Source organism: Anomalospiza imberbis, chromosome 5 (genome assembly GCF_031753505.1).
Source record: "Anomalospiza imberbis isolate Cuckoo-Finch-1a 21T00152 chromosome 5, ASM3175350v1, whole genome shotgun sequence".
NCBI classification, from domain to species: domain Eukaryota; kingdom Metazoa; phylum Chordata; class Aves; order Passeriformes; family Viduidae; genus Anomalospiza; species Anomalospiza imberbis.
In genome coordinates, this window is record NC_089685.1 from 62,515,964 (window position 1) to 62,541,480 (window position 25,517).

A 25,517-nucleotide genomic window follows, 5' to 3' on the forward strand; every position below is an offset into this window, starting at 1 on the left:
CGGGGCTGGCTATGCTAATCGCAGCTGCTGATCGCTGACGCGCCATCACCCCACGCGCCGCCGCGGCCGCCGATTGGCCGGGGCCGACCTGGTCTCATTGACAACAAACCGCGGGGGGCGCGCGCGCCGGGGCCGCGGGGGCGGGGCCGCGGGCCGGCCCAAGATGGCGCGGGGTCGGCGGCGCCCGCCGGCAGCGGCAGCAGCCTCCGCTTGAGCGCCCGGGGCGGCGGCGCGCCCTGCGCGATGGAGGGCGGCGAGCTGGCCGCCGAGAGCATGGACACCCTGACTGAGCTGGGCGACGAGCTCACCCTGGGCGACATCGACGGTAGGAGCCGCGGGAAGGAGCGGGGGGTGGGGTGGAGACGGCGCGCGTGGGCTCCCCACGCGTGTTAGGGGGAGCGCTCCGGTCTCCCCGCGCGGGCCCGCGGCTGCCTGGGCTAGGAGGCGTGGGTGGGTACCCGGTCCTTGGATCGTGCTTCTGGAGCGCTCAGGGTGGGGGCGCTTCCCACGCGGTACGGGCTGCCACGCGCGCGGGGGGGAGCGGGCGTCCCGCGTCTCGGGTGGGCACAGGCGGGGGAGCGGAGCGCGTCCCGCCGGGCAGCGCTCGCCTGGCGAGCGGCCACGCGTGTCTCTCCTGTCAGGGGAGCGCTTCTGAGCGACTTCCGTGGGGCTGCCGCACGCCTGGAGCGGAGGCCGTAGCCGCAGGAAGGCGGTGGGGATGCGGGGGTCCGAGCTGCCGAGCCCACCCTTCCACCGGTGGCCGGCGCGGGAAGGGGTCGGGGAAAGCGCTCCCCTGCTCCTGCCGCGGATCCACGGGGCAAGCGGCGCTGCCCACGTTCCCCTCGTGTTTCCTCGTGGGTGTTTTAAAGTAGGTGCTAAACGATGGCTGAAGCCGTGCCTCCACTAGTGCTCGTGGGAGGCCGGGCCTCCAAGCCCTCCTGCATCGAAACAGCTCTAGCTGCTTAAATTTCCCGTTTTCCCTGTCATCCTCAAACTTCACTGCATCGCTGGCACAGCCCAGACCTGTGAGAAACCCCCTGTTTTCCACCCAAGTGCAGCAAGATGAAGCGCCTGCGTGTGACGCCTATTTCATGTATATTTTTGGCGACGCCAGTCAGCTCCTGAAAACCCCATTTAAAATGTCATTTCTCAGTGTGGTCTGTGCTGTAGGCTGGTGGATATGAGCTCCTGCCTTAGCTCACTGCTTTGCTGGGCTGTAATCCCAAACAGAGCTCAGTTTTGGGGATATCCAAAATATCCTTGTTTAGCATCTGGGAGATAAAATTTTACCAGTACTTTTAGGTCTTTCACCACATAGCTTGGGGCAAAATTTATACTCCTTCTTTTCTTTAGTTATAGAAGAAGAATGTGCCTTATGTGAGAGTGCAATGGGCTTGGTTATTGCTCATAAAGTTTGATAGTGCACATTGAAGGCGGTGTTTGCTGTTGTTTGAGCTCTACGTAATAAGTTCTCAGGTTCCATACGGAAACTGAGACGATGAACCCAGCAATGGCTCTGAACTGAGGTGTGATTCAGAGCGATGAGTGACTTAGGAAAACAAGCTTCATTTTCCTCCCCACCTCCAGGGGTGGATTTTCCTGGGGAAGGCAGGGGGAAGATAAGTGACAATCCTGCTTTTTTTGTGCATCAGCATGGATTCATCTCAGGGTTTGAGATTTTGCAAGGATTTTCATTTTACTTTTAAGTCATCCTGTGGATGTTCCTCTCCTGTTTAGACAGTGGGGGCTCCTTACTGCCTGTTGCATGGATTTTGATTTTTTTGTGGCAGATATGCTCTGGGATGTCAGCGCTCACTGGGTTCATACTTCAAGACAGGGCAAAAGCGTGGCCAGGGAGCCCCAGTGCTGAGCCCAAAGGCTCTGCCTCTTGCCCCAGCACAAGCTCCTTCACCAGCCATGAGTATCTTCTGCTGGCAGGGCACTGCTGGGTAACATCGGAGTACGAGGACTGAGTCCGTGGGAGGTTGAAGCACATCAGGTTCAGGACAGAGAGGTTGTTTCTGTTGAGGTTGGGATCTCTGCTGCTTTCTTTTTCTCAGAGCACAGCACCTCCAGGAGTGTGAGGAAGAGCAGCCTCTGTGCTGGAGAGCTGAGCCGCTGCCTGGGAAAGGCAGCTGAAGCCCAGCCTTGCCTTTCTGCCAGGTATTCAGGCCCTGGGCTTATGAAAACAGCAGAAGCCCTTGGTGGGCTCAGTTTTGGTTTTGTAATACCTTGTTGACATTTTTTAGCCTTGGGTTGGGCTGGGATTTTTTTTCTGTAGTAAGGTCACTCTGCTTTAGGGCCTGAGACCTAGATACCTCTCCAGCACAGAGGGTGCAGGTGCTTTGGTGACACCAGGTTTATCAGTGATGGCTCCAGAAGCACCTGAGGTTTCTCACAGTCAGTGTAGATATTCTGCTTTCTGCGTAGGCAAAGGTGTTTTACAAAGCAGAGATTTAGATTTTGGATGTTGGCTGTTTCTCTTGATTATCATTTTTTTGTGTGGTGTTATTAGGAAAGCTCTTGAGCCCTTTAAAAGAGGTGGGTTTTAATTAAGACTGCTAGACTTCCTGGCAGTCTTAAGTCTTAAAAATTAAGCTTTAGACTTTTTGCATTTAGTCAAAGTTAAGTCTGTCACAATTTTTGAGAGCAGGAGTCGTTTTCTAAGTAATCTATTAAGTCTGCTGCATTGAACACAACATTCCTTAAAACACAATGCTTGAAATTATGTTCTTATGCTGGAATTTACTCTTCCAGAGCAAATCTTATCTGATTTATGTTTATTCCCTACTTGCAGTTGTGCTGTCTGATAGTTAAATAGCAATACCATTAAATGCAGAGTTCAGGAAGTAGTCTGGATTATCAGTTTTTTCACAGTGAGGGTTCTTTGGGATGGTCTTAGTTGAAGTCAGTTGGAATGTGAAGAGCTGTTTAATATCCATCTAGATGTTGATCTTGAAACAGTCCTCTTTGTTCTGCTAGTGTTTTGTGAAAGCCAGTTAAGGCAATGCATTAAAAAAATAAATCTTTCATTCCTCTAGTGAAGAACGGAGACAAGGGTTTGGTCCAGATGTTCCCCAAGGGTGGCTGCTGCCTCATGCTGGGGGAGCTGTGCGTCCCCCCCTGGCATCAGGTTGTGAACTGGTCAGGAGGACTCATCTCCTCCCAGGCTCCTCCCTCCAACAGACTCTAGTTCTTGAGAGCAGTGATTGTGGCCAGTGCTTAAATGTGTGTCAGGGTGTGGAAGGATTGCTATCCAAAGGGAAAAGTAGAAGTGTCACAGAAATGTGTCAAAACGTGTGTTGAGGGAGCAAGAGGCTTGCAGGAGGATTCATCCCTTTGCTCTGTTTCAGACAGAGGAGTGTCAGACAAATTAATTGGATAATGTGTGGGTGGCATTTCAAAGAGCTGAGCAAATTAATAGTCCTCTTATTGCTGGGGCAAAATCCATGGAAGCTTCTTGTCAAAAGTTCGCTGCTTCAAATCTACTTCATAAATCACAGCAGCGACATCCTTTGGGGTCTGTGAATGAGAAAGGTCCTGGTGTAAGAAGCCCTTTGCTGTATTTTTTCTTATAAATCAGAAATCTATTTTTTGCTTCCTAAACCCGTATTTATTATTTTGTTATAATCTCTCCTTGGTTTGTGGGTCCCCTCTTTTCCTGTTTCCAGAAAAAAATATATAGGACTTTCAGAAAACCATGGAAGAGCCAGTGCCACAGGGGCAGGCCGTGGGGTGGGGAAGAATGTCTGATTCCTCATGCCACTGCCTGCACATAGATCAGGGAAAACATTCGTATGCTTAAAGTATTAAATTGGATTAGATGGAGGGAAGAGGAAGTTCTGCTTATGAACAATGGTATCTTGGTTGTGAAGTGTTCACCTCTAGGGGGAAGGCCTATGGTGTTGCAGTGGGAGCTTCTTGATGTAAGTTCATAAAATCCTGGAGACGGTGGGATGGAGAAAACCTGTTCTCCAGTGATTGCGGGCAGAAAACCAACAGAAAAAGTTATTCTGATGTTTTAAACACACGCATGGATTTATCATGGCACAGTTTTATAAAGTGGTGTTCCCTTTTGTGGTTTTTCCCCAATTTTTGTTATGCTTGTAAGTAAAAGAAAGAGAAGATGAATTCTTATTCTGTCTCTTCCTTTTCCAGATACTCCTTGGGACAGTACAGATAGGGGACTTGAAAGCTCCCAAAAGTTGGGTGGGGAGAATGGTTAAGTGCTGGACTTGTGGAGGTGCTTGGTTTCTTCCTTCTGCAAGGGTTAGACTGAAGGAGTGATGGAACAAGACTCTTAATATTTTAGATATGTATTGGAGATGGCTTTAAGGTCTAGTCTGTGTTTGGATCTTGTTGTCTGGAAAAGTGTTGTAGGAGGGTCTTGGTTTTCGCCCTAAACAGCAGCAGCAGTGCTTTGCTGCTGGCCACCGGTCTCTTTGGTGGTGTTGCATTGGTGTGATGTTCTCTGAAGGTTTTGAAGGACCCAGAGCTTCCTTCTGTGCACACACACCATAATTCTGTGGTGTAAATGGCAGGTGTCAAAGCATGCAGGTGATGAAATAGTGTTGAACAAATTTTCTTCTGTTTTACAGAGATGCTGCAGTTTGTCAGCAACCAGGCAGGAGACTTTCCAGACCTGTTTTCGGATCCCTTGTGCAGCACCTTCCAGGGCAGCGGCAGCAGTGGCAGCAGCAGCAGGACCCTGGAGCCGCAGTTGCAGCGGCCCTACAGCCAGGTGCAGCTCCAAACCTTCCCGGCACCCCCTGCATCCCCCCAGCTCCAGAGCCTGCCGGTGAAAGCAGCGCAGACGACGCCTCCAGTCCCTCCACGCTCAGCCCCTGTCCTGCAGCCGCGGCCCTCGGTGCAGCCTCAGCTCCAGCAGCAGGCCGTCATGATCACGCCAACGTTCAGCTCTGCTCCCCAGACCAGGATTATCCAGCAGCCAGTCATCTACCAGAATGCAGCCACAAGCTTCCAAGGTAGTGCTTGCAGTGTTCAGGCTACAGGTGTGCCTGGTGCACATGAGATTCTAGGATGCTCAGGCTGTGGATGTGCCTGGTGTACTTGCAGTAAATGGCATCAGTGTACAAACTCCAAGTGCATCGTCAGCCGTGACAAGCCTGATGATCCTTTTCTTGTGGTGCTGCCTGGGGAGTGTCCCTTCTCCTACCTGCATGGCTTTGGAGTTGGGGAGCTTGAGATATTGCCAGGAATGAGATTTAAAGTGTTCTTGTGCGATCTCTTACCATAATTGTTTTCTTGCTCTTCTCCTCTGGACTGGCCTTTTGCCCTATGGCTCTTGGGAGGCTTGAGAAAATATGTCTTAAAACGTTTTTGACTATCCTGTCCTCCCACTGATGGGTGCACTGGGCAGATCCAGTCTGTCCCACACAGCAGTCTGGAATGAAAGCACATTTTGTCTGCCAAACTCTGGAGCTCAGTACTTGCACTAAGCAGAGACACCTGTAGGAATATTTAGCAGTCTTCCTTTGTGACTGCTGGATGACTTGATCCTCTTCAATAGGCTTTGATTCTTTACATGACAGATAGGATCCTACGGTCCACCAAGACCAGGGGGAGTGGGAAAGTGCAGGTTGGATGTCCTGTATAATGCCACTGAAGCAGAGTCCTGTGCTATCAGACTAAAGGGTTTTCGCTCTATTGTCTCTTAGCTGATCCTCTCTGCCTCCTGGAAAGCTGCTATTCTAGGTGCAGTGCCCTGTTGCAGAAGGCACCAAAGCAGCTGGAAGTTTCCCAACATGTGGGATGTGTTAGATGAATGCTGCCTACTAAGAAGCAGTGGGAAGAAGAGGAGTGATTCTAGAAGCATTTCCAGGCTCCAGGAGGGAGGTGTGTGTCTCTCGACCATTTCTGACATCTCTTCTGCTTTTCAGTTCTCCAGCCTCAGGTCCAGAGCTTGGTGACATCCTCCCAGGTTCAGCCGGTGACGATCCAGCAGACGGTGCAGGCCCAGCGAGTGCTGACGCAGGCTGCCAACGGCACCATCCAGACCTTAACGCCAGCCACGGTCCAGACTGTTGCTGCACCACAGGTTCAGCAAGTTCCAGTAAGTAAAAATGCGGCATGATGGGGGGATCCAGCAGAACAAGAAAGTGCTTTCATGGGTCTGGTCCCCTGGCTTGCCTGGGGAGAAGTGGCGAAGCTGTAGGGCTGGCGATCCTGGCTGGGATTGCTTCTGCACAAATGTGAGAAAACCTGAGAGGTTTTAGCCAGCCTGTGTCCCAGAAGCATTTTACTTCATGCAGGTCATGTGTGAGAGTCCCTTTTGTGAGATGTGAGCTGACTTCTGGCCAATGCTCAGCAACTGTTTTCCGTAAAACAGTAATTAAATGCAGTCTAAATTTATTTTATAACTTGGTACTGCCAAACCCAGTCGGAAGCTTTACTTGAACAGGCTTTCTTTGACTTCCGCCTTCTTTGCACTTCCATCACCTCTACCACATCTTATAAGGACTGGTTGATACTGGAATGTGTTCTTTTAATTCTTCTGTAATTTTTTTATAGTTTTATTGTTTTACAGTGCCATGTGATTTTTTTTCACTCTTGTGCATCTTTGTGTTAAAGAAAAATGTTTGTCTGTGAGACTCAGTATGACAAAGTTGCTATGGTTCAGTTGTACTATGCCATCTCTGGTGTTCTCAGAGAGTCAACAAGGTATTTGAAAGAAATAAGAGCAAAATAACTTACAGTGGATTTTGATCTGCTTGATGTTAAAGGGTACAGATCCTTTCAGTGAAATTGCAGGGAGAAGCTACTATGGGTATTTTCCAAAGCAGACTGTCCTAGCTGTGTTAGACTGAATACTCAGACAGTTAATGTAGAGAGCTAATTATAGGTGTAACTGGAGAGGGGAAAGCTGCTTTTCCATCAGCTCTTTTGTGTTGTTATTTACTTGTTTACTTCTGGTGACTGGTTTGAAAACCACTGTCCTGGTGGTTCCTCTGTCCCACTCTATCCAGTGCTGTTCACACTGTCTCCTGCTCAGAGTTTGCATTGAGGCTGATGGAAAGCATCCAGGTGATGCAGGGTACAAGTCAAAGAAATACCTTGTTCTTTTGCCAACCACTGAGTTAAAGCTATTACAACTCGGTCAGTGCTTACCTCTGGCTACTGAGATCAGCAGGGAAATATGTGCCTGCTCTCCTCTTCACCTGTAACTCTTTTCAACCTAGGTTCTCGTCCAACCTCAGATCATAAAAACGGATTCCCTGGTCTTGACAACCCTGAAAACAGATGGCAACCCTGTCATGGCTGCAGTACAGAACCCAGCACTGACAGCACTCACTACTCCCATTCAGACCACAGCTCTGCAGGTACCCTATGGCTGTCCTTCCATCCCTCTCCTCACTGATATCCTTTCCTATTAACACAAGGAAGAGATTTGTGCTTCGGTATTCTGCAGTGGCACAGACAAGAAGGAGTTTTGAGGGCTGTTGTACACACGTCCAGGGCAAGTAATACCCTGTTTCTGTCAAGGGTAAACACACAGATTGTATTGTTTGGCTGCCTTCCCATGGCCAGTAAGCAAAGATCAAGGGCACATTTCTGTTTACCTTTTTCTGGTACTACGAGGAATACGGCCTAAATACTCAGTCTAGTTTTTAACTTGTAGCCAAAAGCTAACATACTCAGAGTACCTGTGGAACTTCCTTTTGCACATCAATAGTGTCTAACAGTAGTACATTAAATGTGACAACTAATTAAACTACTTTTCAGAGGGCATTTGCAGGGAGGATTTGTCATAATCATTGGAGGTGGCAATTGTGCTTCATGGCCTCCATTTCTAGTCAAGTCTTAGAAATTTATGCCCCCAAAGAAACATTTATTATGATCTTGTATGTTCTGAACAGATATCTTTGTATAAATATTTACTGGGGGAGATAAGCTTGTCAGTGTGGACCTAAATTTTGACTTGTTTTGCAATAGCATGGTAGGCTTCTTAGATACTTATTAGCAGCCGGGCTAAAATCTTCAATTAATCTGCTTGCTTTTAGATGACATTTTCACACAACTTGAGGCTTACGAGGTTGTGTCTGAGACATGTTTGATCACATCGATTTTAGGTGGATATTAGCCAAGGAAAGGTATAGGACTTAAATTCATTTATTTGTCAAGTTCCAGCTTGAAGTGAAACTGCATTAATTTCTGGTATCCCAATTAGAAGACTATTTCAGTCAAAATTGTTTCTGAAATTGCTCATTAGTAGTTTATTCTCATGGCTAGCTGCTCTAGGCTAGTTACTATGTTTTGTCTTCTGGCAGAAATAACTCTTACTCTCCATAGCTACTTGCTTCCCTGATCCTTGGTGTACTTCAGAGAACACATGTGCCTTTCTAAATCTTGCTTTGCTGAAATTTCTTTCATTACAGCTGTCCTAGGAGCCTGTCTGTGCAGCTGTTCTGGTGGGATTCATAATTTTTTATTTCTGAGTACATACTGCTTTAGTTTGCTTAGGTGGTCTGTCTTACATCTAGATGCCCAAGTTTGAGCTTTCCATTCTGCTGTATATCACTCATTAGTCTTAGTTCCTCATATTAAGGCGTTTTTATAGCTTATGGGTTGGGTTTTTGTTTTTTTTTTTCATTTAATGAAATTCAAATCAATTTGAACTGTGTTTCTCAAGCCAAAGGTTGTTTTTTCATAGTTGGATCCTTTCCAGCAGTGTTGTTACTTGTGTCATTGGAAGTAGTAGAGGCTGTTGCTGTTTTCATGACTATTTCTCCATAGGAAAGGTGGTTTTTGACACTTGGAGTGTAAAGATTGTAGGAACAAGGAGGAACTTTAGTCCCTTTATTTATTTAAGTGGATGAACAGAGCATAGTATTGGCAGAAGTGTTGATGTACTTGGAGAACAAGAGATGTTCCTATTCCACAGTGACCAGTGTGGGAGCCAGAGTGACAGATTTTTCCTGCGTTGCTGTGCCAATGTTTGTGCCAGCTAAGAAAGATGGAAGGAATTTGGCATCTCACACATTTTCTGAGCTGTACCAACTTTTCCCGCTTCCTTTTTGTTTACTCCTTCTTTTGCCATCATAAACTTTATCTAAATTGGCTGATTGCTCTTGACACTTGTTATGCATGGTCTTTGTAGACCCTTGTTGGGAGCAATGGGACCATTTTGACCACAATGCCGGTGATGGTGGGACAAGAAAAGGTGCCTATCAAACAAGTTCCTGGGGGTGTCAAGCAACCTGAACCACCTAAAGAAGGAGAGAGGAGAACAACTCACAACATCATTGAAAAGCGCTACCGGTCGTCCATAAATGACAAAATCATTGAGCTGAAGGACCTTGTCATGGGGACAGATGCCAAGGTAAAGATGGGAAATAAGTGCACATATGGTGTCATAAATACTTTGTCTTCAGGTGCTCATTTGCTCTACCAAATGAAGCATTTGGGCACATGCAGCTGTTAGTAGCATGCACATGGGGTAAGACTGGTGAGAATCACTTGCGCTCGATAATTGTATTCAGGAAGGGTCATCTGTAAAATATTCATTTTACTATGCTAGTGGTACTGTTTCCTGAAAATAATCTATACCTTATGCATTTGTTCTTATATTAATTAGGTCTAACTTAAAATAGGCCCTCTAGGTAGAATATCCAAGTAGGTGTTTTGGTAACTCTCCTAAACCACATCTTGCTTCAATTAAGTTTCCTTTTCCATGTGAGTGCAGTAAGGATGAGGGTTTACAGAGCTTTCCAATTTATTTCCTTTAGACACTGAGCTGTAAAAACTCCTGCTTGCTCAAATACTGCAAGCTTTGTTGCGCCACATATTCAGGGTTTGTTCCTACTTGCTTTACCTCATGCTGGTGAGGCAGGCAGTAGTATTCTTGGTACCTTCTGTGACTACTGAACAAATAATTGCACTAGTGAAGTCACCTCCTATTCCACTCCATTGGAAGTGGAAGCTTTTAAAAACATGGATAGTGTGCAGTGGCTTCGCAGTACTTTTGGCTTGTGTTTAGAAGATAAGCTTGCCCATTGCTGCTGGAAGCAAGGATTTGCATGGAGATGGCCAAGCGGGTAAGGCAAGGAGGGAACTACTTATCTTAGAATTTATCAGTGATCAGCATCTTGTTCTATCCCAGAATTGACCCACTTCATTTATAAACTGCAGTACTTTCAAAGGACTATTTCTGCCTGAAACCTAGGTGTGAACTCCATTGTTATTTTGATGTTAATCTGTTTCTCTTGTACTGTTTTTAAAAGATCTTAGAGAGACCTCATCCTTGTCTATCTTTGATACATTGCCCACAGAGCATGCTCTGCTAATGGATCCTTTGCAGCTGCTGAGAGGTCTTTTATACCTTTTTTCACCACATGATACAAAGGGTTGTGGTATTCCAACAGGCAAGAGTGATCCTTTGATACTCTTAATATAAACTGCTTTTTGTACATTCAATTCCTTACAGATGCACAAGTCTGGAGTCCTGAGAAAAGCCATTGACTACATTAAATACCTGCAGCAAGCTAACCATAAGCTGAGGCAGGAGAACATGGTTCTGAAGCTGGCTAACCAAAAAAACAGTAAGTTGTGGAGGCTCTGTAACAGATGGGAAGCAGTCAGCACGGATGTAGGATGTATCTTGCAGTTTCTTATTCTTCAGAGAGTTTGTATTGATAGTGATCACTGTTACTCCAGATGACTGAGCCAATCTGAGAGCCACTGACAGGAGTCAGGATGGAGACACATGTACATAATGCACTTTGATTTTTTCAGAGCTGTTGAAGGGCATTGACTTGAGCAGTCTGGTTGACAACGATGTAGACCTAAAGATTGATGACTTCAACCAGAATGTGCTGCTGATGTCTCCTCCAGCCTCTGATTCAGGATCTCAGGCTGGCTTCTCTCCCTATTCCATTGATTCAGAGCCAGGAAGCCCACTCCTTGATGATGCAAAGGTATGTGTGACTTTACCTGACAAATTCAAGCTATCTTCTTTAGGATATTTAAGAGCCAGAATTTAAATTCTTCTTATTCTCAAGAGTGGAACCAGCAGACATCTGGCAAGCAGATTTGTAGGGCTTAGAGATCCTCTGTAAGGATGAGGAAGGTGCATGTGTGTGTATTATCTTTCTTTAAATTATTGAGACTATTTTCTGAGTTGTATTACCCGAGCCCTACCTTTGTTGCTGGAAGAACTTGTGCTTATCCTTCAGCCCCTGTACAGTCTTTGTGGACTTAGAGTGCATTTTCATTGCCCAAGTAGCCCATGGTTTTCCAGGGTATGTATGTCAAGTGAGTAAAGCAGGAGAACTTGGAAATGGATGATGACATCAGTTGTGGTTTATGAGACCATAAGTAATCAGAGTAACAAAAAGATGTTAGCTGTCTTTGACTTAGGGGTTTTTTTGTGGATATCACAGAAGTGGGTTTTCTGGGAGATCCTCAAAAGAGTAAGGGCAGCAAAGGTTAATCCTAGCCTAACCCAGGGATGCAGTTACAGTTAATACCTAAAATGACTGGACACAGAAGGAAGTTGAAGGCAGTCAAATATTTCAGCCTTATCTTACTAAGCTAAGAAAAGCTTTACTGAACTCCTTGCTCATCCTTGCTTGTTCTGTTTCTGCTTATTCCCTACCCCTTCCTTAGGATAAACATTTTTTGTGCTCCAGAATGGTAAGCATCGTGTTTTTTCTCCTTTTTCTCTCCATTCCTAATCCCTTGAAGGTTAAAGATGAGCCTGACTCCCCTCCTGCGGCACTTGGTATGGTGGATCGCTCTCGAATACTCCTCTGTGCTCTCACATTCCTTTGCCTTTCCTTCAATCCACTGACCTCCCTCCTGGACGCCCGAGGAAGCCCCGAGTCCGACAGCCTGGTGCGCCATGGCTCCGGCAGGAACGTGCTGACCATTGAGTCAGGTAAAGAGCTAGCATAGTTTGGGCCACAGAGGTTGTCCAGCCGTACATGGTGTCCCTTAAAGCCAGCTGCGAAGGCTGCCAGTCACAAAGTGGACGGTCGCTGTGGTTCAGCAGGATGGGTTTGTCTGTTCAGGGAGTTTTACAACCTTTGTTTAATGGGTGGGGAGGGCAGTAACTGCAGGGCAGGGCATGGAAGGAGAGCCAGCTTGGATATGGCTCCAGTTCACATCCAGTATTCTTCTTGCATAAAACCAGCTATGGCTCGGCATGGTGAGGTTGAGGTGGCACCTATTTGTAGCCCAGCAGCTTAGGCTTTTGGCATAGACCCTTGAAAAGTAGTTCAGGGTGTAAGGGGTGTCCTCCTTTCCTCACCAGTCTTGGAGGCATGTTCACTTTGCATTTGTTTTTAAGGTAACTGACTGATTTTTGTCACTTAATCATAAAGTATTACTACACTGTTGCTATGGAGTCTTGCAACTGGGCTTGTTGATAAACTCATTCCATAAAATTCACAGTTAAAAGTACAGTTTAGGAGAGGCTGGGGGATGCTCTAGGCATGCAGTTGTTTTCTTGACTATGGTTCCTCAGTGTCACTTTGCAAATTTAACTAGGATTGGAAAATGATACTGGAGTATTGAGTACCTGTGGGTGTGTCTTACAGAAAAATCAGAAGACAGCTCTTGGAAAACTAAGTGCTGATTCGTTTTTTTGTACATCAGTCTTGCAAAAATAATAATTTGGTTGGGAATGTTGAGGGTTGGAGTTTGGATGAAGAGGTGTTGTTATAGGTGTTTCCTGTTTGAATTGCACTCGTTGCATTAAACACGTGGCAAGCATAGCAAGACATCCTTCAGAGTCCGCACTCATTGTGTTGCCAGGCTTTTGGTGTCCAGGTTAGAGTTTAACTTTCCTTTTTGGGATATCCATTGTAGATGCAGCTGGTTGGTTCGGCTGGGTGATGCCCACCCTAATCCTGTGGCTTGTGAATGGAGTGATTGTACTGAGTGTGTTTATAAAGCTCCTTGTGCACGGAGAGCCGGTGACCCGTCTGCACTCAAGGTCCTCGGTCACCTTCTGGAGGCACCGCAAGCAAGCAGACCTGGATTTGGCACGGGTAAAGTTGACTCATTGTTTTGCATCAAATGCATCTTTTAGCTGGGATTGTGGGTAAATGTTTCCCAGTGAGGCAGTGGCATGGCACTTGCAAGATACTGTATTCCTTGAGTGGATCATCCTGTGTGATTTCTGAGAAGATGTTGCCAGGTTGTTCTGAGCAGATTACTGTCCTACTCAGCCTAAGTTCGTGAGGAATGGACGGAGTGGAAGAGGCTCCTAATTTCTGTCCTTGTTGCTAGCTACTGCACCTTGTATTAGTTTTTGGCAGCAACATCTTGGGTTTTGTCCAGAATCTGGCCTCTGCTGTGTCTGTCTGCTGTCCTCCAGCCTCTTGGAAGTCCTCTTTATTGTTGAGGAAACATTATATTATAATACTATATTATAACATTATATACAACATATTGTTGAGGGAAATTTCCATGGTGTTTGACAAGGCAGGAAGCTCTTTTCATCTAGTGCTGATGTGTCTCACAGGGAGTACAGGATCAGAACCATGTGTAGAAAGTATATTTAGGGACAGATTTCAAGCTGGTTTTCAGTTTCTATGTTAATGTCCTTCTGCTAAAGTTCTTGTCCTGACTTGCGCGTCAGTTTGTCTTGCTCCCAGTGCCAAGATGGTCCCAAAGTGTCTCTGATAGTGATTTTTGTTGCTGAACCTTTCGTTGTGTTATTTGCAGGGTGATTTTGCTGCAGCTGCGTCAAACCTGCAGACTTGCCTGTCAGTGCTCGGACGAGCACTGCCAGCTTCCCGCCTGGACTTGGCCTGCAGCCTGTCCTGGAATGTGATCCGCTATAGCCTGCAGAAGCTGGCACTGGTGCGGTGGCTGCTGAAGAGGACTTCTCATCAGTGGCGGGCAAGGGAGGCCACTGCAGGATTTGAGGATGAGGCCAAGACCAGCGCTCGGGATGCAGCCCTGGCGTATCACAAGCTCCATCAGCTCCACATAACAGGTGGGAGCAGAAGTGGCAGATCTGCTGTCTGGTTTTCCTGAATGAAGAGACTCTGCTGATCCTGGAGCATACAGGGAGAGCACTACAGCCTCTCTACTCTGGGAGGGCTGCTGTTAGAAATTAGCCTGACAAATTTTAGGAGCCACTTAGTAAAACACAGGTTCATGCAATAAAAGAACTTCATATCAACAGGTTCTTGCTGTTTCTTTAGGATAGTAGTCCTGCAAATTGTGGTAGTATTTAATAGCTGGTATTACTGATTAAAAATTAACACTTTTCTTTCTCCTGCTGGTACAGGTAAACTTCCCTCCAGCTCAGCTTACTCAGGCTTGCACATGGCATTGTGTGCTGTGAATCTGGCTGAGTGTGCAGAAGAAAAAATCCCACCCAGCACAATGGCAGAAATTCACCTGACAGCTGCAGTTGGCTTGAAAACCCGCTGTGGAGGCAAGCTTGGTTTCCTGGCGGTGAGTTGTGTTATCTTCCCTGATCATACCCTCAAGCAGAGATCTAGGAAAGCCTGGAAGCTGGCATTGCTGTATCTTGGAGAGGGCATCTACTAGCACTACAATTATCATATGACCTGCAATTATGATATGAGCTGTAATTACGATACGATCTTTGCCTTGGTGGTGCTGTTCTTTCCTTAGGTACTGTTCTCAATCTTGTCCTCTCCTTTCACCAGAGCTACTTTCTCAGCCAGGCTCAAAGCCTGTGCAGCTCGGAACGAAGTGCCATTCCTGACTCATTGCGTTGGCTGTGCCACCCCCTGGGACAAAAGTTTTTTGTGGAGCGAAGCTGGATGGTGAAGTCTGCTGCAAAGGAGAGCCTGTACTGCACACAAAGGAATCCCGGTGAGAGCTGTTCATTTCCCAAGTGTGTGGCATCCCAGCACTTTGAGGCAGTCTTTCCACTCTTGTCTGGGACAAAAGCGGGTGTCACGTTTGAGAGTGTGTCCTTTTATCCCCACCCTGCTTGTGGTTCTGATAGCTGAGAGGACACGAGCTGCTGAGACATCTCCTCAGCCTGCAGGTTCTGGCTTGCCTCCCTTTGTATCCTGTGCTGTGTCACACTGTCTCTTTATCTGCTGGAACACAACCCAAAGGTGGCCCTGAATGTCTGGGGAGTGACTTTGGGGTGACCAAGGTTTATCCTCTGCAGAGCAGTGTTGACACTGTGTTGCTGAGGGGCTGAAGTGCCAGAGGGATCTTTGGCCAAAGGCTGCAGCTTCAAAAGGGGATTGAAAGGATAAAAAAGCCCTAAAACTTAGTCTCTAAATCATTCCATTAGTTTCTTGAGAATTTTCCTTCACCATTCTTCCTCGTGCTCTTTCCTTCATTTTGATTCTTCTTTCTGAGTGTATTGGGAGGTGTCTAGGGCGATATGCAAGTTAAATTGTTTGGTCTGTCCTTCTCCTCTAGCGGATCCCATTGCACAAGTCCATCAGGCGTTCTGTGAGAACCTGCTGGAGCGAGCAGTGGATTCACTTGTGAAGCCTCAGACTAGGAAAGAGGTAGCAGGACAAGAGGAGGAGGAGTCGTGGTGAGTATGTGTGGCCCACTGGGCACTGCTGGCCACAGCAGCAGGCTCTGAGGCAGAGCTCATAACCACTGACCAAGTGCTGTAGGGCAAGCTGCTTGGTCAGTCCTTGTTAAAGGCTTGGAATGACAATGCTAGTCTGACCACCACAGTTTATTATAGCAGAGCAAGCTCTGCCTCTTTGTACTAAAACCTCTCAAGTCAAAGGTGAACCTGGGAGTGGTGGGGATTTCTGGTGTTAGCTGGGATAATACTGGTTGATTGCTCAACTTAAATGGATGGCACTTTCTCTGCTGAGACAAAGTTTAATGTTCAGGAGGACTAAAATTAGTGTGTACCTACCTCTTCTATAGTCCAGGGCTTTTAGAGCGTGAAGGTCTGGCAGGTCAGAGAATGAGCCCACCAGCTTGCCACTTTGTGCATGAGTGTTCTTCTGACGGAGTGTGACATCTACCTGCAGTAAAAAACCAAACAGACGTGTGGCAAGAGGAGGAAAGATGATGTTGAACATAATTGTCATTGTGTCTAAGCTCTTTGACCAAATGCAAGGAGAAAATAGGTGGGAAACAGCAGCTTTTTGTACTGAACCATGTCCAGCTTTCTCCTGGAATCCACAGGAAGCAGGAACCCAGCCTTTGCTAGTAATTTAGCACTGTTTCTTGCTGATCTCCAGATATGTTGGTGCCAGGCAAATACTGCATACATATATGGGAAGCTCTGTAAGGATCCTGTCCACAGAAAGTGTGGGTAAAAGCCTCAGATGGGAAGATAATCCAGTTTCCCTACCTGTGAAGGAAAAATACTCTATAGCTTTGGGTTTTTTTCCCAATCTCGTCTGTTTCCTGGCAGAGAAGGAGCAACAGTTTGGTTTAATTGCTCACGAACAGTTGCTGCTGTTGAGAGAATGTAGCAGGATTTGTGTAAGGGAGGTGGATTTTATAATACCCCGTGTATTGTCACTATACTTGTGGGAGTCCTGTCTCCTCATGGAAAGGACTAGATCTAGTACAAGAGCAAACTTTTTTGTCTCACTCTGGGGGTGGGAGCTCAAGATCTTCATCTATAGCATGTCCCACTTAAATTAGGTCATTGCTGCATATGCTATTTTCTCTGACCAATGCTGAGAACGTGCTGTCACTTCCATTCTTACATATTTACATATATGTAAATAGTCAAAGAAGTGTAGTTCAGCCTCATTTGGAGGCAGTGAGTGAAAAGGAGCCTATAATTAACTTGTAACATATGTCTATGTTTGAGGTGAGACACGAGGTTATATCTAGTTCTGTGCTGGTGGTCATGAAAGGGGAGGTGTGAAGCTGTTCCTCTCGGAGCATTGCTCTGCACTTCTAATCATGGCGCGGTCTCTTCAGTCCACCGGTGTTGTGTTAACTTGTAGAGCTTGAACTTTCTGTAGGCTTAATGGACCAGCACTGTTAAAACATGACTTGTGAACAAGAAGTGCCTTGGTATCTTCTGTTTGACAGCATAGCAAAGATCCGCCCTGTTCCTTGTTTCAGTGAATTCTCAGGTGCCATGGAGTACCTGAAATTGCTCAACTCATTCTTGGACTCAATGGGAAGTGGAGCCCCACCCTTTGCCAGCAATTCTGTACTCAAGTCTGCCCTGGGTAAGTCTAGCAGAGCTGAAGCTCTTTCAGATGCAGGATCTACTGCCAATACAAATTCCCTCTCCCTACCACCTCTCAAACTCTAGTTTGAGAGGAGAAATGCAGTCCTTGGAGTGAGGCCTGATTGCATGCCAGTGTGGTACCACAGCTCAGACTGGAAGAAAGTGATTAAGAGGCTCATAAATCTGGCTCTGGGTTGTAATGCTGAATGCCCAGCCAGGGACTGCTGCTATGTGTATTGTTGGGCAATATTTTATTTCCAGTCTGAACCCTGTGCCCTCGCCTGAGAGCTTGCTCCTAGCAATGCAAAGGGGGAGGAAGGGTGGAGCATAAAAACAAACATAGCAGCATTGCAGTTGAAGTACAGGAGTGTTTTTTTCCATTTAATTACCTATTGAACTGGGTTGCCCCCACTTGCACGGTGGCTGTCAGATATATATTCCTCAATCTCCAGAGACCTGCAGCCTCTGCTGTAAGCAAGCTCTGGGCATATATTGGGAGGGCTTGTTTCAGTCCCTTGGTGTATATTTAGTGGGACAGCAAAGGCTGCAGAATCCCACTGAGCCATGTGCTCATGTGGGCTGGGTTGGTAACAGGCTGCTGGAGTATTTGTTTAGCTTGATGTTGGCACAGACAGCACCTGGCAGCTCACTGGGATCCTGGTGCAGCTTTAGACACAGACTAACTGCTGTACCTAAAATGTATAGAGAAAACATAGTAGGAAAACTAAATAATTATTTTTTTAAAGGGAAGGGAAGTCTGTGCTTGGGTCAGTATTGCCATAGAATTGAAAAGCAGGTAAGAGTAGCAGAACATAGGTCCTTTTGCCCTAAGCAAGCTTTGGGAAGTTTTTGAGAGGATGTTAAATAATGAAGGAAATTCTATAGGGAACCCAGTGTACTGTCTTGTCACTGTGGTGATCGGTGCCAGTCATGAGTGTATATAAGAGTGGAGTTGTTATTTTGGGGTGGTGAGTGCAGATCATTGTCAGGAAGGAAGTCAACAAATTTCTAGACAAGATGGTGGGATAGTGGACAAGATACAAACATGCCATCCAAAACTCTGCTTGCAGTCAGATGTAGGGTGTTTGCATGCTGCCAAGTTCCTTTGTGTTCTTGCAGCACATTTCAGCATTCACATGGGTGGCCGAGTTGCCATGGGATCAGTTTGGGCTCATTAGCATCAATCCCAGCAGAAGGCACTGGCAAGGGCCTGTGGTACCTATCCACTTCTCCAAGTGTGAGGGAGCCAGGTGCGCTCTCTGGGGCCGCAGCCACCGGTTCTGTTTTGCAGGTCCCGACGTGGTGTGCCGGTGGTGGTCAGCAGCCGTGGCTATGGCAATTGCTTGGCTCAGAGGGGATGATGCAGCTGTGAGGTCACATTTTGCAGAAGTGGAGCGCATGCCAAAGTCCCTGGAGATGTCAGAGTGCGTAGGCCTCATACACTTTTCAAACTGCTACTCCCTTCTAAATGGGGTGACTCCTTCCCCTAATGCTGTCCTGTAGAGTCACACCTACCTGTGCTCTGGAGCTACAGGTTCTCTTGTGCTCTGCAAGTGCCGGTGTGCTCAGTAGTTAATGTGTAGGTCAAGGCTTGCAGACTGATAGTAAAGCTGTGGACTGGAAGTCACAGTCATAGTTGCTTCTTTAGGGATGTCTTTTGGCTTTGTTCTAATTGCACAGTCTCCCACCTTCTAAAATCAACCAAAACTCATGTGACGATGGAAAGGATGCTGTCACCATCTCAGTTCTTTTGCACTAAAGAATCGTTGCCAGCTTTCTCTCATTTCTCTGTTCTGTCTGTGTAGGTGAGAAACAATTGCCATCTTTTTTCTGTCTAAGGAGTGATGATATCTCTTGAAGGTGGGAGAGTGAAAGCCGATGCTGTAGCAGCGTGACATGGTATTGCTTGAAAGCAACCTGCTTTCTCTTTCAGGAATGCCCTGGTGAAAGCTACCTTCTACATGTGTAAAGCTATGCAGGCCTCTCTGTCTGGGAAGGCAGATGGACAGCAGAGCTCCCTGGGTCACTGTGAGAGGGCCAGCAGTCACTTGTGGAACAGCCTCAACATGAGCAGTGGCATGTCCAGCACTGTCCTCAACAATGTAAGCATTGTAAGCCCTGGGATAACACATGGTCTGTCTTGGTTGTAAGGTTGGTCTTGCTGCAGGTGTGTCACTTCTCTGTTGTAGCTGCATTCTCCATTCACTCTGTGTATCATGGGATTAGAGGGGAGGCTTCTTCCCTATCCTTGAAAAAGGCATTGCCATTGTTCTGTTTCTGCTGTATGGGAGAATAGAGCTGCAAGTACAGTGTCGTCTCCCTGGGCACGGTGTCAGCTCTTGCTCCTCTTGTGCCAGTAGCTGTCACCCCTTTCTGGTGCTTTGAGCAGTTTGAATTTGGCCCTGCATAGATGAAAAGTATCAATCTCTCTCCTCCAGGTCAAGTTGGTGATACCTGTAGAAAAGGACATCACTTGGTCTTGTTTCAGGCTACACTTTTTGAATGTTTGAATGCTCTGACACAGAAGTGTGACTATGCTGTGCTACTCCCCCTATGTGTGGGGCTTGTTTCTCTTCTTTCCAGGATTACGTAAAACTGGAGCTTCCCTCCATGGCATATGGGACGTGGTTCTGGTCCCTTTCGTCGTTGCTGGGTGGCAGCTGTAGTGCATTGTAGTTGCATTGCATGTTGTGGCAGTGACTGTGCAATGTTTCTGCAGTGCAGTACAGAGGCACTCTCCGTTCAGCAGCACAGGCAGAGAGCCCTCCCAGAGCCGGGAGCGGTGCTAGGGGGCAGCAGCAGATGGGGAAAAGAGGTTTGGCAGCCACTGTGGGCTGTGCTAAGACTGCCTCTTTTTTCTCTGCAGGTGGCACGGCTGTCTTTGCTGTTTCCCACTAGTTAGCGTCACTTTTTGGGCAGGAAAACCTCTGCAGGAGACTGTGTTTCTGTGGGATCAGTTTGTATTTGTTAGCATTGATCCCAGTGAAAGGTGCAGGCAAGGGCATGTAACATTGATGCAATGTGCCCTTGGCACGTTTCCTTATCTTGGTTGAGAGATGCCACTTGGGCAAAATGCAAAGGCCTGCTCCTTTTGGTGCATTGTGGTAGGGTGACACAGCGGGGAGGGCAGGGGAGCCCCCCAGGTGGGCAGGAGGTGCTGTGGCTGCCTTCCCACCAGCAGCTATGTAGCTTGTTACTCGCCCAATGCTACGTGTTACTAAAAGTATGTGCCTGGGCATCTTGCCTCTTGCAGATGATCCAGCTGCTGGCCTGTGACTTGCTGCTCTCCCTCCGCACCAGCCTGTGGCAGAAGCAGGCGAACGCCAGCCAGGCGCTGGGTGAGACCTACCACGCGTCAGCCCCCGAGCTGACGGGCTTCCAGCGCGACCTCGGTAGCCTGCGCAAGCTGGCCCACAGCTTCAGACCCGCCTACCGCAAGGTGATGGCTCGCCTCTCCTGCCTGCTCCACCTCCAGCTTATCTGGAGCCCTTCCTGGGGTGATGGGAGGCTGGTGCCCTTGGAAACATAGGGTGCATTAGAGCTTGTGTCGTTTGAATTCTTGGGGTGGGATGCTCTTCCACTACCAGCCTCCGTACTTTCTCTTGGTGGGTGATGAGGGAGGCTCCTGTGGGAGTTCAGTGCATGTGGGGAAGTATCCACTTTAGTTTCTGCATAGAAAACCATCAGCACGTGTGTATTGCCAAATACCATGGCATCCTGTCTATTAAGGTGGCTTCAGACTGGGTCTAAACCTCTGGGGAGTGTGGAAGGAAGCTTCCTCAGCCGTGTTGGCTCTGCTGAGTAGCTGAAGGGTCAAATGCCTTCTGCATCTGTAGAGCCTCAGGTGCTTTTCTTGGCATTTCCCCACTTCTCTTCAGTTCATCTAATTTTAAGCCTCTGTAGAGGAAGTAGAGTCTAATACTTGGACATGAGAGTTGTCCTGGTGTTGTCAAACTCTAGATTTCAAAGTTTGATGCTGTTACCAAAGCACTGCACTAGCAGCATAGGTTGAGAATCCTGGACCACAGTGACAAAGTTTGCTTTTGGATTTTTCTACCCTGTTCCCTGCTCTCAATCCTCCCCTTTCCAGGCCACTCACAGTTAGGTGTCAATTTTTTTCCCCTTCCTCATGGTTGCCCTGACCTGCAAATTCCCCAGAGACAGGTGAAAAGATGAGGGAGGAGCGTGGAAATAGGTCTCTGTTTTTGTCAAGGTGTCAGTGCTCTGCTCTTGAAATGTGGTGTCTGTGGGATGACAGTTCAGCCACAGCATCGTCCCTCTGCCAGCCCACCTCTCATCTTCCATCCTACCTTTCCTTCCAGGTCTTCCTCCATGAGGCCACTGTGCGCCTGATGGCAGGTGCCAGCCCTACCCGCACCCACCAGCTGCTGGAGCACAGCTTGAGGAGGCGCACGCCCCAGAGCAGCAAACAAGGTCAGCCCTGGGGCCCAGGCAGTGACTCACTGCATGTGGGACTGGGAGGGGGCAGTGCTTGGGCAAGGTGTGGGGATATAGATACAACCTGCAATGTCTTCTGCTGTGTCAGGATAATGAGCTGCCGTCAGCCTGTGGCTCAAGGCAATGCTTCTGCCATATTCTCTACAAGCCAGCTAATGTGAGCTGCGAGCCCTGGGCTGGAGGTGAGGGCGAACAGACTGGAAAACATTTGCCTTCATGAAGCTACAAGTGCACAAAACTCGGCAGTCTGGGGTTTGGAGCAGTCAGTGCAAAGGCAGAAGCTGGGAATTCTAAAGGGAAGAGCCAAAAGATGAAGGATGTAAGGGAATGGGAAGCATGCATGCCAATGTTGGGATGAGCCCTAGGAAGTGAACTGAAAGGAACTGCCTCTGTAGAAGACAGGACTGACAGTTCCTACCTGACTCTAGCTTAGACTGTTCTCTGCTAGCCTAAAGGCCCTCAGGTGCCCCCTGCTCTTGGCTCAGCCAGGGGATGCCAGCCAGAGAAGCCTGTGCTCAGTGGTGGCAGTTGAGGGCCTGTGTGGTGGGGTTTTCTCATGCAGGTGGTAGCTCTGTTATGAGTTTTCTCTCTTCACTATTTCCCCATAGGTGAACTGGACACGTTGCCGGGCCAGAGGGAGCGAGCCACAGCCATCCTGTTGGCCTGTCGCCATCTCCCCCTCTCCTTCCTGTCCTCGCCGGGCCAGCGAGCAGTGCTGCTGGCCGAGGCTGCCCGCACCCTGGAGAAAGTGGGGGACAAGCGCTCCTGCAACGACTGCCAGCAGATGATCGTCAAGCTCAGTGGGGGCACGGCCATCGCTGCCTCCTAACACGGGCATGGGTTCCCTTTGTGCAAAGACAGCCTGGTTGAGCATCAGCCTGGACTTCCCTTCTGGACCTTAGAAAAAGTGCTAGGTTAGGGCTGTGCTGGTGGGATCAGGATGGGGTGGGAGAGGGAGGGAAGGGTTTTGGGTTTGATTTTTTCTAAACTTGCCCCAGGTTTAGCTTTACTAGCTTCCTTGCTTGTTCTCAGGCACTGCAGCAGGAATCTGTCTAGTTGTGGTTTTTGTCACTATGCCTGGGGCTGTTGAGAAGCGCAGCCCCGACACAAATCACCTGTCCCTGCTTGGGACAGAAGCCCACAAGCCCACGGCATAGAGAAGTGGCACATCCCGTGTCTGTCCTCAGGGGTATTTTGTTCCCTTTCTAAACACCTCTGCAGAAAGGAAATCTCTGGGGAGGGCAGAGGATCCATTCAAGCTTTGTCCCATGGGGCTGCTGGGGCCTAAGGCTCTTCCCAAAAGAGAGGGAAAGGCACCGGCTTTCCTTGAGTTGTGTGTCAGGAAACTGAAGCCCCCTAGACCCAACTTACCTAGGTGCTCTGGGAATATCGCTTGGGGCCAGTACTGCCTGGAAAATTTCTCTACAGTTTTTATACAGGTTTTTTTATAGGAATGTTTGTGGCTTTACAAAAACATGGGGGACAATGCAGCAGATTTCCCTTCCCTTCTGCTTCATGTGTCTTTTCCTGTGATAGCTGCCTCCAGTTTTCAGCAGGGGGTGGGTTTGTGGCAGACTGCAACAAGCAGAGCCTGGTAGACCTTGGCATCCCTGGTCATCTGGTGCTGGGTGGCAGCAGAGGTGGACATGCTGTGCCCTGCACTTAGCATGAAGGGTGAATGCTTCTCTGGTGCCTTTTTGTTGATGCAGAAACAATTTCTAGAAACAGTTTTTTTACGTTACTCAATTCCCAGTCCCAGAACTTGTCTTCAGGTGTTTCTCCTTACCTTCTCTAACTGCTCCACAGCTCCTACAGGATTTGGGAGGCCCTGGTTTAGGGTGCGAGTCCCCCAGCTTTGTTGCCGTTGCTATTCCAAGCAGTTTGACTTGCAGGTGTTGAATTGCCTGTGACTTTCCAGGAGTGGGAGGTGGATTTGGGACAGGGAAAGAACGGTTTGCCCTCTTTCTCTCTGCCTTTCCTGTTGCATCTCTCCAAAGAAGTGCAGAGTGGTTGCCCTCTCAGATGTGCATATGTGGAAACCAGCCTTTGGCAAGTGGGCATTGCTGTTCCTCCATGTGTACGGCCGGCATGTTCTCCATGTTGGCAGCTCGAAGCATTTAGATACAGGAAGCCATCCAAACCCATCCTGTCCCAATCAAGCCTGTACTGCCCACCTCCTTCAAACTTGGACTGTTTTGCAAGAAGCTTTTACATTTATCCAGCTCTTGCAGAGAGGCATGAGCTCCTTCAAAATGAGAGGAGAAAGGTAGGGGCTTGTGGTTTCCCTTTGCACAGGGTATTTTGGCATCTGGGAGGGACATTTCATGTGCTGCAGTGATTGAACACAGATAATGCTAGTCTTGGAGTTGCCCAGCTTCAAGGAGATGGAAACTGGGGCCAGGAGAAACCAGTCTCCCAGCAAAGCCTGTTCCCAGTGATTGTGGTCTGTAGCTGTCGACAAAAGCGTGGGGACCAGAAGGTGTTTTCCTACCTCCCCCACTTTATTTGGTGAATAGCTGGTGGACACTCAGCTGCAATAGCCAGTACTGTCCTACTGGCTGGGGTGTCCCTTGCTTCCTGGAGTCGGTGGTTGGAGGTGGAGCTCACTGAGGGGAAGAGGTTGCTCTCAAGATGGTCTGATCGGTGTAGGGGAACCTTCGGTGGCAGCAACTTAAGCTTTGAGCAGGTACCCTAAGTGTGCAGAACAGCTATTGATTTGTACACATTTTGATTGCTCATTGCCAAGTTCATGAGCTTATCAGTGATCCTGTTTTGGGGGGCAGACTGCCTCTTCCTGGATTTTTTTCCTCTTCTGTGGCTCTCATGCTGTCTTCCTTGTCATGGAGTATTTTTCCTAAAATACAGAAACTCCTCCTTGCCTGTGGCAACCTAAGTTACCTTGCATTTCTCCAGGTCTGCGTGCAGCACGTGGGCAGTTCTGTGCTTTAGTAAAATGGGAGGTAAGGCTTTGGGAAAGCAGTGATGCTGAGATTTCACTTTGTCACTAATGGTAGTCTGAGCCCTGGGGGCTGTGCCGCAGGGAGTACTGGCTGGGCCAGGAGCTGGGAGAAGCTGTTGGGCTGAAACCCAGGTAGTGAATAGCATGAAGCACCAAGGGTCCTAGCATGGCTGGTATGTCTCTGCCCCCTCCAGAGTGAGGGATCTCTGCTCTGTTTTTTTCTACACTGTTCAAAAATTTGCTGTCCATCTGTCCCTACAACTTTTTTTATGTGAGTGTGTGTGTATATACTGTAACTTTTTGGTTTGTGGGTGGGAGGAAATTGTTTTATGGATTATGTGAAGAAAGTCTATTTATCCACATGGAGTTCAGAGTAGGGATGCTTTGTGATATGAGGTGCAACTGGTGGTGGGGAAGTTCCCCAGGGAACATATCTGCTGTCTGAAAACCCTGTTCCAGGGCTTCTGAGCATCTGTTACCTAATAAAGACGAATGTTACCACCACCTCCCACCTGCCCTCTTTCTCTTAGCTTTATTCATCCCACCCAGCAGCTGCTCTTGAGCAGAGGTGAGCTTGAAAAGTCCTTTAGAGACATAAAACCTCACAGGCACCTCGTGAAGCTGTCAGTCCTGTGTCCGGATGACCTAGAGAACAGAGCTGTACCATTTGCAACGAAAGTCCCTTGGAGGAGCAAGTGTGGTGTCTCCATGCTCTTCTGGAAGCAGCTCAAGAGGATGATGGCTCGAGCAGAGCCAAGCAAGGTGGAGCTGGGCCAGAAGCTTGCAATTTTAGGAGCTTCTCTAGGGGAGGAAGGCTGTTACCTGACCTTGCTTTAGAACAATGTCCTTTTGCTCCATCTCTTTGTTTCTCTGTTCCCCCTGGTAAAACTCTGTCAGAACCATTAAACTTCAGACAGAGGAGTTCTGTTTTTGTGCAGCTGCTGGAAGGGTTTTGCAGCTGGCCCTGTA

At 47.9% G+C, this 25,517-nt stretch overlaps 1 protein-coding gene across 1 annotated transcript; it reads left to right on the plus strand.

Annotated features, from left to right (window-relative positions):
• Window positions 1-133: 133 nt before the first annotated feature.
• On the plus strand, window positions 134-25,052 carry SREBF2 (sterol regulatory element binding transcription factor 2). The gene is made up of 19 exons (XM_068191391.1): window positions 134-325; window positions 4,599-4,985; window positions 5,901-6,073; window positions 7,200-7,340; window positions 9,119-9,340; window positions 10,445-10,559; window positions 10,753-10,934; window positions 11,704-11,896; window positions 12,829-13,010; window positions 13,690-13,963; window positions 14,261-14,430; window positions 14,649-14,817; window positions 15,385-15,505; window positions 17,020-17,129; window positions 18,423-18,555; window positions 19,065-19,233; window positions 20,385-20,570; window positions 21,454-21,565; window positions 22,198-25,052. The coding sequence occupies exons 1-19, from the start codon at window positions 244-246 to the stop codon at window positions 22,416-22,418; spliced, it is 3,342 nt and encodes a 1,113-aa protein (XP_068047492.1). The 5' UTR covers window positions 134-243; the 3' UTR covers window positions 22,419-25,052.
• Window positions 25,053-25,517: the final 465 nt, after the last annotated feature.

What these genes read in the sequence shown, in the direction of transcription:
- SREBF2 (XM_068191391.1), top strand. Translation starts at nt 244, where the DNA reads ATGGAGGGCGGCGAGCTGGCCGCCGAGAGCATGGACACCCTGACTGAG. An exon ending in CCATCAGCTCCACATAACAG is followed by an intron (nt 13,964 to 14,260) that starts GTGGGAGCAGAA and finishes CTGCTGGTACAG; the next exon opens with GTAAACTTCCCTCCAGCTCA. An exon ending in CTGCACACAAAGGAATCCCG is followed by an intron (nt 14,818 to 15,384) that starts GTGAGAGCTGTT and finishes CTTCTCCTCTAG; the next exon opens with CGGATCCCATTGCACAAGTC.